This window comes from Ambystoma mexicanum, chromosome 3q (genome assembly GCF_040938575.1).
Source record: "Ambystoma mexicanum isolate Mex_15411 chromosome 3q, UKY_AmexF1_1, whole genome shotgun sequence".
NCBI classification, from domain to species: domain Eukaryota; kingdom Metazoa; phylum Chordata; class Amphibia; order Caudata; family Ambystomatidae; genus Ambystoma; species Ambystoma mexicanum.
The window spans coordinates 231,739,794-231,753,190 of NC_090926.1; the positions used below are offsets into that span (position 1 = coordinate 231,739,794).

The 13,397-nt window shown below is 49.6% G+C and overlaps 1 protein-coding gene across 3 annotated transcripts in view; it reads right to left on the bottom strand.

The window, feature by feature from the left end:
* The window catches only part of TNS2 (tensin 2), a 590,960-nt gene that overhangs the window by 330,148 nt on the left and 247,415 nt on the right, over positions 1–13,397 (bottom strand). For all 3 annotated transcript variants that reach the window (XM_069653619.1, XM_069653621.1, XM_069653620.1), the window contains exon 3: positions 6,303–6,340. In XM_069653619.1, the coding sequence (XP_069509720.1) occupies positions 6,303–6,340 (38 nt within the window). The remainder of the gene's footprint in view (positions 1–6,302; positions 6,341–13,397) is intronic.

The window sequence follows — 13,397 nt, forward strand, 5'->3', positions numbered from 1 at the left end:
TCATGACATGCCATGCTAGAAACATGTATATTCCACTCCACACCACTGGCAGAGAACTGTATACATGTTTTTCCAGAGCACAACAGCGTTCATTGTTAGGGCACTTTGAATTGGCTGTGATTTCAAATTACTGTCACTGGCGGTCATTACAAACTTGCCGGCAAACTACGAGTTCTGCAAGCGGGTGCCGTCCCACCCACCAGATCCGACCTGGCGGGCGGGTCGGCACCCGCCCACAGACCTTGACAGTAGCACCAGCACCATTCTGAATGGTGCCGGTGCTATCGTCCTCCCCATTCCCATTGAGTCCAATGGGACTCAAATGGGAATGGGGAGTAATTTTTTCCGGCACCCGGCAATGGGCAATTACTGGGTCCGCCGCGGCTGTGATGCCCCGGTAATTGCCTATTGCCGGGCGCTGGAAAAAAAATGACTCTGGTGGCAGCCGTGCCATTTTTACCAGCACAGCTACCGCCGGACTCATAATGAGGCCCACTGTCTGTTAAACTGCTGGAGAGATCGCGCCAAAACGTGACGCCACAAAAAACAAAATTGGTAGTGCTGTGATCAGCATGCACAGGCCGGCAACGGCCCCCAGTCAGTAACTTCTTGTGAAACAGGATGTCTTCCCAAAGATGACCCCCCGGTACCGGAATGTTAGAAGGAAATGGGATACTTTTGGCCGGTGACACCCATCAGAAGCGAGTGTGTTGAGAACTATGACAGTGTCATACTTGATATGATATATGATATGATATGATATATGATATGGCATTTGTAACGCGCCTATACACAAGTGTTTCAAGGCGCGACGAGGCAGGGGGGGAACAAGGGGAGACAGACAACGATCTTACTAGGCCAGGTGTCATTCAGATCGCGCAAGTGCAAGGGTAGAGGGGAAGGGAAAAGTGCATGGGGGAAAGGGAGAGGGGAAAGTGCAGTACAGGGTTATAAGCATACAGCATACAGGATAAATAACAAGGGCCAGCTGGTGGCAAGTGTGAGGTAAGTGCAAACAAGTGCTGGGAAGGGGGGCTGTATGGATACAGACACAGTCCCGTAGTGCAGGGGTTGCCGTGGAGGCAGTGCAGGGGAGAGTGGCTGGGCCGAGAACGGTGAATGGCCCAGTTGCAGATTCAGTGCAGTTTCAGTAGTATTAGCAGGGGAGAGGGGGAGAGAAAGCGGAGGCAAAGAGGAAGGTTTTGAGGTGCTTCCGGAACCGGAGGTGGTTCTCCTCAAGTTTCAGGGAGGTAGGAAGGCTGTTCCAGAGGGAGGCCCCTGCAGTGGAAAGAGATCTGCCCCCAACTCGTTATTTGGAGAAGCGGCTGACCCTGAGGGAGTTGGAGGCGGATGAGCGAAGAGCTCGAGAAGGAAGATATTTAGGAAGAGAGAGTTGAAGGTATTTTGGCCCAAGGCCCCAGACGGCCTTGTGGACAATGCAGAGGGTTTTGAACTTGATCCTCGCAGTCACTGGGACCCAGTGTAGTGATTTCAGTCCTGGAGAGATACGGTCCCTGGGCTTGAGGCCAAGGACAAGTCTTGCAGTCCTGTTCTGGATGAGTTGCAAAGGGCGGAGAGTAGAGGCGGGCAGATTAAGATAGAGGCTGTTACAGTAGTCCAGCTTAGAGAGAACCAGGGCTCTAGAGACAGTGAGCTTCTGGGGGAAGGAGAGGAAAGGAAGGATACCTCTGAGGAGGTGTAGCTGGTAGTGTGACTTCTTAGATACGTCGGATATGTGAGGAGAGAAGGAGAGTGTGGAGTCGAAGATGACCCCAAGGTTTTTTGCCTTGCAGGTAGGAGTAGGAAGAGGGCCCAGAGAGGCCGGCCAGAGAGCAGCAGGGAAGGAGGGAGTGGGAGTGCCGATGAGTAGAATCTCAGTCTTACTGGCATTAAGGCAGAGGTCGTTGGCGCCTGGATAGCAGAAAGACAGTCAGAGATGAGGGAAGGAGAAGAGGAGGACGAGGGTAGCCTGAAAATGAGTTGGGTATCATCCGCATAGCACTGAAAGTAGGGGCAGAGAGCGGCGATGTGGTGGGCGAGAAGTGCCAGATACTGGTTGAACAGCCAGGGAGAGAGGTTAGATCCCTGGGGGACACCACAGGTAGAGAAGAAGATGTCAGAGAGGAAAGACCCCAGTTGGACCTGGGAGGGTCGATTTGAGAGGAAAGAGGTCAGCCACGCCAGAGCCTGACCAGTGATACCGAGGTTATCACGGAGACGGTTGAGCAGGATGGTATGGTTGACAGTATCAAAGGCAGAAGAGAGATCAAGCAAAATGAGAACACATGGAATGTTAGAGTCAAGGTTCGAGAGCAGGTCCTCACGGATGTTCAGGAGAGCAGTTTACGTGCTTCTGGCAGCTCTGAAGCCAGACTGATGGTCATGAAGACTACCAACACATTCAGCATGGAGATTAAGCTGGGAGATGGCCAGTTTCTCCAGGAGCTTGCCCAGGAAGGGAGTGATAGAGATTGGGCGATAGTTAGCTGGGCAGGAAGGGTCGGAAGAGGGTTTCTTAAGAATGGGGTGCACAAGGGAGTGCTTGAGAGGGGTTGGGAAGACTCCAGAGGCGAAGGAGTGATTGCAGAAGTCAGCAAGGGCAGGAGCCAAGGAGTCAATGTGGTCCTTGATAGTTTTGGAGGAACAGGGGTGGACCTGTTTTGATGAGACTTTCATAGATCGGACTTGTCTTGAAACCTCGTCAGCAGAAAAAAGGGGAAAGGAAGAGAAGGAGAGAGGAGGGGTGGCTGCAGAAGAGCCAGAGGAAGGGCAGGGAATAGAGGGGGGGAGGTTATAGGAGGAAAGTGAGGACAGGATGTCCTGAGTTTTTGAAATGAAGTGAGAGGCCAGTGCCGTGCAGAGGGCCTGGGAGGGGACAGGAGAGGTAGAGACTGCAGCAGGGTTGGCCAGCTCCTTGCAGATTTTAAAGAGTTCGGCCGAATTGTTAGATGCCGCAGAGATGCAGGCTTGGATAAGGGTTCTCTTCTTGGTGAGAACGGAGAGCCGGTATTGCCTTTGGAGCAGGCGACAGGCCAGTTTGTCAGAGGATGAACATGAAGCACGCCATTTCCTCTCTGCCACCCTGCACTTGCGCTTAAGGGTGACGAGATCCGAGTCATACCAGGAGTTACATTTGGCTTTGGGCTTCAGGCGGATTCTCATGACAGGGGCAAGGATATCAAGAGTATCAGATATAGCGGAGTGGAGAGTGGAGAGGGCTGTGTCAGGGTGGGAGTCAGCCGAAGGGGGAGGAGAGGGCAAGAAGGTGGCAGCGAAAGCCTCAACTGACACGCGCTTCATGGGTCGGATGATGGCCATTAAGTCAGCCTTTAAGGCATGGCGGCACTACCTCTTGGGAAAAGAAGGATAGTTGATAGAGAAGCAGTTGGAATAGATGGGAGAGACAGAGAGCGCCATGAGTGGAAAAGAGTGGAGGCAGAGGGAAGAGTAAGCAAGTACAGCAGTAGTGAACAGTCACTGGGCTAGCCGGTTACAATCAATGGCCAAAGTTAGATGCAAAAATACACTCAGGTAGCAATAAGCCCCGATTTGGGGGGATTACCACTTCAGGTAATGCCCAGGGGCTCAAAGTTACAGGCCCAAGGCATTACCTGAAGTGGTAATGCCCCCCCCGCGAGGGACTTTTTGCAATTAGTACTCCGGACTGTAAGACCAGGGTACTAATAGTGTCTTTCTTTAAATTGTGCATGGCGGACCTTCAAAAACAAAGAAAAAAGAAAACAAAGAAGATGGAAGCCATGGAGCGGGGATACAACTCTACACGTAGTCCTTTCTCCCTTTCCATGGTGGCCATTAAAAATTAATTTAAAAAAGTAAACAAAGAACATGTCCACCAGGGAATGGGGAGAAGGGACAACACATAGTCCCTTCTCCCTTCCCAAGGCAGCCAGTCGAAAAAAGGGAATGAACATCGAGGGACACAGAATGACAGCAGGTAAGGCTTTGTCGGCCTGGTAATGACCCGGCGAGGGACAATTAGATCGATTGTTACAATCTGATGTCCCTCACCGGGTACTAATTAAGCATATTGCCCAAAGCTCTGGGCAATACTGCTTGTAATGAGCCCAGAAGCCCGATTTATGGAACCAAGCGTAGCTCAGGGTAGATGACGGAATCCTACAAGCAGACAGGATACATGGCCTCACCAGCTATTAGTGAACAGATCCTGATTGGCTCCCAGGATTCTAATATTGCACTACGGCGGCTAATTGGGCACTATTGCTTTGAACCCTGAGCAGCACTGCTTATTAAGAGTAAAGAAACCACACAGTGTATAAGGAGGGATAAGGGCACTCAACAAGTAGTATTCTCCAGAGGCTCCAGGCAATAAGGCTATTGGACCAGGTGCTAAGCACAGCAACCATAAGTGCTGAGAGGGAGTGAGGGGGAGGGAGATGGTCAGATAAACTTCAAAAATACATCTGTTCAGCTATTGTTGAAGAACAGTGATTGTTTGGTGGCTTGTGAGTGGGAGTTCCTCTTCGATTTCAGCTTTCGGCTGCTGACGTATTGAAGGAAGGAGGCATGCATGACTGGCAAGCAGTGGGATTGAGGCACGGCATGGGATAGTGGACCAGACGTCACGGTTTTGCTGGGAGTGTCCCAGAATTGGGTGCTCTGTCCCCCTTTCTCAAGATTATTTTTCCATTGGAAAATGCAGTGGTCCCGGTTTTTGGTAGTAGATCTTCATATCTGGCAGGCAGGAATGCACATTCTCACACAGATGAAATGCTGCATTTTACGAATTAAAATAGTGGTAGTTTATGATGAATTTATTATAATATGTGTTTATTCCACCAGTAACACTTAAACCTCCTTCTCCTCCAACCGCTACTGAAGTGTAGTGCCTTGACGGCCCCTTTCAAGAGTTAGTGCTACATTTATGTTAGATGCGCTGTCACGTTTTTTTACTTCTTAAATCTGGTCACCCTAGCGTAGGACGGTTGAGCAGGTGTCTGGAAAATGGAGGCTGATGGAACGGGTTGAGCACCAGGCAGATGGCTTGTTAGGTGGGAGAGGGGGCATTGGGGGGGGAGACAGAGACAGGTAAGCAGAGATGGAGCTGAGGCAGCAGAGGGCACTCAGGGTAAATGATCAAATCCTGTGAACCGGCAGGATACGTGCCTACACCAGCCATTCCATTATAGCCCTGCATCCTGATTAGCCACGGGGTTTCAACATTCCACTCTGGGTGCTAATGCACCTTGATGCCCACCCACTGTATGCATGAAGGTCAGCCTGACATTAGGACCTGATGCCCACCCACTGTATGCATGAAGTTCAGCCTGACATTAGGACTTGATGCCCACCCACTGTATGCATGAAGGTCAGCCTGGCATCAGGCCTTGATGCCCATCCACTGTATGCATGAAGGTCAGCCTGGCGTTAGGCCTTCATGTCCACCCACTGTATGCATGAAGGTCCGCCTGGCATTAGGCCTTGGTGTCCACCCACTGTATGCATGAAGGTCTGCCTGGCATTAGGCCTTGATGCCCATCCACTGTATGCATGAAGGTCTGCCTGGCATCAGGCCTTGATGCCCACCCACTGTATGCATGAAGGTCTGCCTGGCATTAGGCCTTGATTCCCATCCACTGTATGCATGAAGGTCAGCCTGGCGTTATGCCTTGATGCCCACCCACTATATGCATGAAGTTAAGCCTGACATTAGGACTTGATGCCCATCCACTATGTGCATGAAGGTCTGCCTGGCATTAGGCCTTGATGCCCATCCACTGTATGCATGAAGGTCAGCCTGGCGTTATGCCTTGATGCCCACCCACTATGTGCATGAAGGTCAGCCTGGCATCAGGCCTTGGTGCTTATTTGCTGATTGCGGGTGGGGATGCTAGGCTCTCAAGGGAGAAAGGAATGCTCCAGGTTTGGAGGTTCCTGAGGGGTCCTAATGGCTCCATTCTTGCATTCTAACACTCCCTCGCTTGCTATTACATTATTGCTGAGTTTTCTAGCAGCGCATCAGACATCTCTCGGCAATATCCTTGCCATGTAGGATCGCATCAACCTTTATGTTGCCCCCTGTACTGTGTCCCTCGTGTTGTCCCCGACAGTGGGAGCTCTGTCAGTCATAAGCACCCCTGAAGAATTCCCAATAGATCAGAGGACTGCACAGTAGGCGCTTTCTTGAAGACACGTGCGCCACGACGTACGTATAGTTCAGCATATCGAGGAACAGTGATGTCATCACCCTTCACAGCACCCCTTACAATGCGTGTCAGCGCGGCATGCAGTGCAGTACGAACGAGCGCCATTTCATGCCTTACCTTGGCTTCACATTTCTTGTGAATTGCGATCTTGCACACTGAAAATGGAGAGAGAGGGAGAGAGTTAGAGAGGTTAGCATAAACACGAAGCGTGTTAATTAAATGGCCTCCCGTGCTGAGCAGGAGGGTCACGAGTCCTGCAATTACAAGGCACCAATAACATCTCCGACGCATGGCATTCCTGCCTGCAGCCATGTGCTGCCAGACACACACAAGGGGGCACAGGCTTCCCCTGTTCCCCCAGATGAGCGACTCCTTCTGGAAACCTTGGCGTCTCAGATCTTGCTTGATCGCCAGTGGCGCTTGACCCCCGCAGATGCGGCCATGTGATGTGCTCCAGGAGGGACTCGGGGTCAGTGCGAGCCCTATGAGACGGCCAGAGGTCATCAGTCACGACTTTAAACCCAGGCAGGGGAGGAAGAGTGTGAACTGATAGCCGGGTCTAAATCCCCACAATGGGTAAACAATACGAGAACCAGAGGACGACGACCCAGCACAGCAACACTGGTCAATTCAATTCAATGCATGTATTCATTTGTTTCGTTTTAAATCCCTATATACAATCTAACATATTAACAGATTTAAAAAGTGGGATTTAAAAAAAAAAGGTTAAATGATGGCGTTCATCCACCTTCAAGACACAAAATGATCAGCCAGCTCAGTCATGAACAGTAGAACGTATCTCACCTGAGATTGCATACATCATTTCCAATAAGACTCGGCCCCACTACGTTTCTTAATTTTCCACACAAACATGTGGGCAGGCCTATGCAACCTTCCAGCTAATTCAGCTGCATTAGACATCCTAGCAACTCCTGCCTGTTTCTAGTTCTGCAAAGGAGTGTCAGAGGCTCTCTAGCAGTTACCCCAATTACCAGCAAGAGGGCACTCAGGCCCCAACAAATCCCTGCCGCAAGAACTGAAGACTCAACCATGGGGCAAAGGGTTACTGTCTTTATTATCCAACAAAAATGACAGAGATCACAATAGAATAGCATAGCGTTTTCCAGAGCTCTCGCCCTCCAAACGTGTGTCACTCACACAATTCCAATCAGGAGTGACGTCACAATAACAGGTTACATCCCCGAAACCTATCAGAGGTGTGGATTGGTCAGTTTAGGGGAACTACATATGCGATGTATAGGGGTTAGTATGATTATTGGCTCGCCATGTCTGGTGGCTCCTCCTAGGGCCACCTCTACTTACACCAAATGCAAAGTTTCGGGAAAGTAAAGAAGCTAATGACCACTGCAACAGTATATGTCTTAGCGTGAAAGGTAGCTGAGGATTGGACAGAATGTGTCTTCCCAGCCTTGGGACCTTGGACAGCTACCAAGATGGGTGGACATTTTCAAGGTGATGGAAACGAACACAGAGGTTCTGTGTGTTCCATCATGTTGCCATCTCTATCACCTAAGCCCGTGAGAGTACATTCAGTTGTTAACTTTGATCAACACTTGTATCTTTCCACCTCTGGTTCAATGGGAACAGCTTCTCTCCATCTCCCTTGAGTGAATAGGCATTGTCCTGTTTTCCCTGGTCACGTGTGTAGAGACCACGAAATGGAGCTCTGCTGCTTACAATGATGAGGATTTTAGACTAGATTCCTTGCAGGTGTCTGGTTGCCTTGGTGAACCTGGAAACCTTCCATCGCTGCTCCGCCTTGGCTAGGGTGTGCACTGTGTCTGTGCTGGAAGCTCTGTCTTCCTGCCTTTAGCTGAATCAGGCTGTCACTCCTTCAATGTATTTGAAGTCTTTATTCTGTTCCTCATCCACTTCAGTGTAACTATAGATTCCATCATTGTTGTTATGCCTTTACATGTTAGTTGCAATTAAGCATGTGCAAGCTGGACACGTGTATTCTTGGCATCTTGCGGTTTATGCTTTTGGCAAAGGATATATACATATATGTGTCCATCATCTACCTGCGTGAGTCATAAGCATTTGTTTTGTGTCTATCTGCAATAATCTAATGTGTGTTCATGTAACTTCATGTGCAGATGCCTATGTGCTTCATGGCTATGTGTACCTACGTTGTGATGTCAGTGATGATGTCATTAACTTATCGAGTTATGGACAATCGATTGCTGATAACTCCACCTCCTCCATATCGTCAGTCGGGTATGGTTTGAATGGCTGTCTGAGGGAGTAATGTTTCTCACATCAGCGATACATCAATGATGGTGATGAAGGGCCTAAGAGTGATGTGCATCTGTAATTTCTCTGTCTTCAGGCTGCGAGTTGGGTAGGGGTCATGAGGGCTACACTTGGACCTCCGTCTTCAGATCCACATTTATTTTTCACCTGTTTAAGATAGCTTTGTTGATTATCAACCAGTGTAGCACAGTGGCATGTAGAATACCGAATTGAGCCAATCAGACTGTTGATTAACACACAGCTTAGCACATTGGCATGTAGAATTCAGAACTGAGCCAATCAGACTTTACCTTTGTCGATTATCACCCAGCGTAGAACAGTGGCATGTAAAATGCAGAACTAAGCCAATCAGAATGTCGATTATCACCCATTAGTACCCGGCACGCGCGGTGCAATGGGAATACAGCGTGGTGATTGGCTCATTTGCGAGCCATACCACACAGTATTCCCTTTTATGCTGTGCGTGCCGGCTACCCTGTTCCCGGCCAGGGGCCTGGCAGCCCCTCAGCCAATGAGGAGGCTCGAAACAGGGCAATCCCCGCTCCGAGCCTCCCCATGGCTGGAGGCTTCCCTCGTCCCCCAACGGGGACTCAGGTAAGACATTTCTTTTTTGTATCCTCTTTCCTCCTCCCTCCTCCCACCCCACCCCACTTACCTTCTATCCCGCAGTCTCCGGCGGGGGACGATGGAAGCCTCCAGCTGTGTGGAGACTCGGAGCGGGGCCATCCCCGCTCCAAGCCTCCACATGGCTGGAGGCTTCCATCGTCCCCCGGCGGAGACCGTGGTACGTTTTCTTTTTTTCTTCCTTCCTCACCCCACCTACCTTTTTTTTTCTTCTTTTCTCGCGAGCGGACGTGCTGGGAACAGAATGTTCCCAGCGTGCCCGCTCCCGATGGCCGCCATGGAAAGGGAAAACTGACTACTTTTTCCCTTTCCCGGCGGCCATTTTTTTAAACTTTTTTTTTCTGTTCCGAAAGGTGGTTCGGAACAGAAAAAAAAAGCAATTAGTACCCAGGTCTAACGGCCCAGGGTACTAATGGCAATAAGCCCCTCAACTGCGGGCCTATACCGCCCACGGTAATGCCCCCGGGGCCCTAGTTACAGGGGCGGTATTGGCCTGCGGTCTCGTGGCTTATTGCCACAGTATAGGACAGTGGCATGTAGAATGCAGAACTGAGCCAATCAGACTTTACCTTTGTCGATTATCACCCAACGTAGAACAGTGGCATGTAGATTGCAGAACTGAGCCAATCAGACTTTACCTTTCTCATTTATCACGCATTTTAGCACAGTGGCATGTGGCATGTAGAATGCAGAACTGAGCCAATCAGAGTTAACCTTTGTCGATTATCACCCAGCGTATGACACTGGCATGTAGATTGCAGAGCTAAGCCAATCAGACTGTCGACTAGCACTCAGCATAGGACAGAGGCATGTAGAATGCAAAACTGAACCAGACTTTCAGCACAGGAACACGTCCTTGATGATCCCAGAGTCCCACCAATCTTCCCAAATATCCCCTTGTAGGTGTAATTCCCAGCCAGAACTTACATAACACTCACCAGGACTTGCAGCAAAACAAACACTGCACCTACCTCTACTCAACACAAGAATTTTAATAATTCGGTGAAAGTGCTAAACTGGGCAGTTTGCATGCACTTTAGTAGTCTTGGTCCCTCAACACATCAGAGATTATCCTAGCAACTAGTTATTTTGCTTTTGGATTTGAGTAATCGGGTTCTGCCTCACTGATACTACACGTGTGTAAATGCATGGGTTGCTGCCAGGCTGAGCATGCAGGGGCCTCTTTGTTCCACCTTCTCCACTAAGATACCATTGGTAATGTTTGAATCCCCTTTTGCCATACACCACAGCACCCGTTTATACGCGGCTTAGTAGCCCTCACTAGCAGGCAGGGCTCACTTTCCAATCTGATGGCACACAGTGAGGGGGGCAGTGGAAGCCCAGGACTCTTCTCCAGCAGCCCGCTTCACACCCTTTGATAGCATGTAGGCCGCTGGCACCTCAGATACAGCTCCCAGGTGTCATTGCCCCACCGTTAGCCACCTACGCTTTGTTCACTGGCTTCAGTGAAAAACCTCCTGACCGGTGGTCCAATCTTATCAAACCCTGCATTCTGGCGTTGCCACAAAATGGAGAGTCCAAGATCAATTATTAGCAGAAAGCAGGGCAACGTATCAGAAGCACTTTACCACCTCCAGATTACTGGAACCCTACAACCAAGCTTTTATCACTTGCTGACTCCCAAAAACCACAACATTATTGTTCAGGAAGATTGGGCTATAAGCAGCTGCGTGTACAATAGCTATCAAAATAATAATTTTGCATCTATATAGCGCTACGAACCCTCAGGTATCTGAGCGATGCTTATTATTACCCACAGTGTGTGGTGCTCATTTATCGACCTCAAGGATGAAAGGCTGAGTTTGGCTCTGCCGGGATTCGAACCTGTGTCAGCGGGCTCTGCACAGATGTCAAAGCAGTGCTCTACTTGCTGTGCTATTGGACCAGCTGTCAGCTACATTTATTTGCCACTGCATCTCAATAGGTGTCAGGCCCAGAAGGGCAGCGCCATAAATCAGATGATGTTAATGCACCATCGCGCGCATAGCCCATTTTGGACGAAAATGATCACTCTCTTTTAGATCCTGGGGAATGTCTGAGATGAAAAGTTTGACTGATACCAGGGCCAAAACACAGCCTTATTTCTCAGGCCAGATCTAGAGGCGAGAGTGAACTCCAAATGTTCAAATGCCAGTCTGCCAGAATGCAGCAGCTGCAATAGATTCAAAGCCCTTGGGTCAGTGTTATGTTACGGTATGCCATGTTATGTTGCAAGGCTTTTATGCTACCACCGCAGTGGTCTCCGAGCACCTGTCGCTTCTGGAGGCTGGCATATTGCGCCTCAGCCCGGGTAAGACGCATCTTAGTCTGTGGAGGAAAAGGAGTAGCGAGAAGACAGGAGGATGGAGAAGTGGGAGAAAATGCCACAGACGTAAGGGTGGAGTGTTGTAGAAGGGGGCGCAGAATGTTTTGGGGTAGTTTGGGTGCCTGTGGATTCACTAAGGTGGATGATATACTGGTACTGCAGAAAGGATGGCAAGCTAAAAGTGTCTTTGGCATAAACACATGTAAAGTAGCTTAGTGGAGCAATGGGTATTTAGCGACGTGTGGTGCTCGGCTGTGTGATGGGCTTGTGGGGTGCTCCAGCCATCTGGTTACATTATGGCGGCTTTTTTGGCCCAGTATCACCGTTTACATGTTTCCATGCGGCGAATTCCAGAATAGTAACTCAGGGCTGTGAAGTGGGGGGACAGATGTAGCCCAGTCTGGAATATACTGTGTGAAAGGTGATGCATTCTAAGTTATGCTACAAGCCAGGCACTCAGAAAAAGGGGGCGATAGCGTAAAGTGGTTGATACCAGCCACCAACGATACGCAGTCTATGTCCATCAACCAACCACCCGTTACTCCACACATGCAGCTGTACAGTTATTCATCCCTAATTACGGTCCCCTGATCGCCTCCCGCAGAGAAAGCAATGCGCCATAATTCCCCTTTTACAACAGAACAGAGCCTGAGATGGCGGCATTAACCAGCTACTCTCAGGCCATTCTTTAATGCACACAAGAACACGCTAAGCAAATAATTTAGAGGTAGCATAACGCCATCTGCATTTTTGTAGACTGGGGCAATAATGGACTCCTCCCACATTTCTGGAATTCCATTTGTTAGTAATGATTTGTAGCAGGAACATAACAGAGATAAGGGCAACAGTTTTGCTAGGGCAGCAGTCAAAACTGGAGACCACCTAGGGTCGTTGAAATGGCTGTAATAGTTTTGAGAGTTTAATGTAGGGCCTGGAGGCGTATTTGCAACTAAGTTCAATGTTCCTATGTACCCACTCTATGCCGCTTCTAGAAGCTGTCTAATGTGCAACTATTCCTTGTGTCAATTGGCTGGCGGGCGTTCATGCAAGTAATATCTAAAAAATACCAAAGCGCATGTTTCTGCATCTAAGCCATTGTTAGGTCCCAACAGGATACCTGTTGACACCTCATGTCTCGTTGTGATGGGACTTGCCCCTCACCCCTCTACCTGCCATCATGTTTTATGGAGCACAGGGATATCTGTTTGGTCTTTTCAGTTTGAGCTTAGATCAAGGGTGTCTCTCGCCCGGGCGTCCGAAACAAAGGGCAGATGAAGAAAAGGGCAGTTCCTGTTTGCCCCTGCTCAGATAACAGGTACGCATGCACAGACATGTGTTTTCCCGCTCTGTCCCTGTCATGATTCCTGCCCCTCATGTCCCCAGCCCTCCAAGATGTCAGGTTGGAGCCAGGCCACGATCACCTACATTCTCCATCCCTCCAAAGACCCACTTGGAGTCAGACTTGGCGATTGTGGCACCAGACTCACTCACTCCCATAGGATAACATTGGGGATTGGACTTGTAGTGCATTGATGGGGACAAGATGGATGCCCCCACATATTTCGGTTCCCAGAACTGCATGTGCAGTCTAGCCTTTTGGGTGTGGTTCAGCCCAGAGGCACCTGGGATACCCAGAGACTATTTAAGCCACGCTCAGGCTGAGAAACATGCTTTGCATTTTCTGCACCTGCAGCGTGACACTCACTGTGTTCGGATCGGTCTCCAGTAGACCTGCATCTTTCTTCTGTGCTCAGCTCCTGCAAGAACAAGAACACTGTAAGGAACAGCCTTACCTTGCGGCGCTTCTGCCCATCATTCATCGCTCCTTCTGTTCTGCGGGCATCTTCGGCGGTGTCATTCCCATCCCGACACGCTGCTTCCTAAGGAAAAGGGAAAAGAACAGAAAAAAGGCATTAGTAAGCATTCAGCAAATCTTCGCTTATTTTTAAAAACTGTACGAGCTTCAAACGCTTACCTGAATCCCAGTC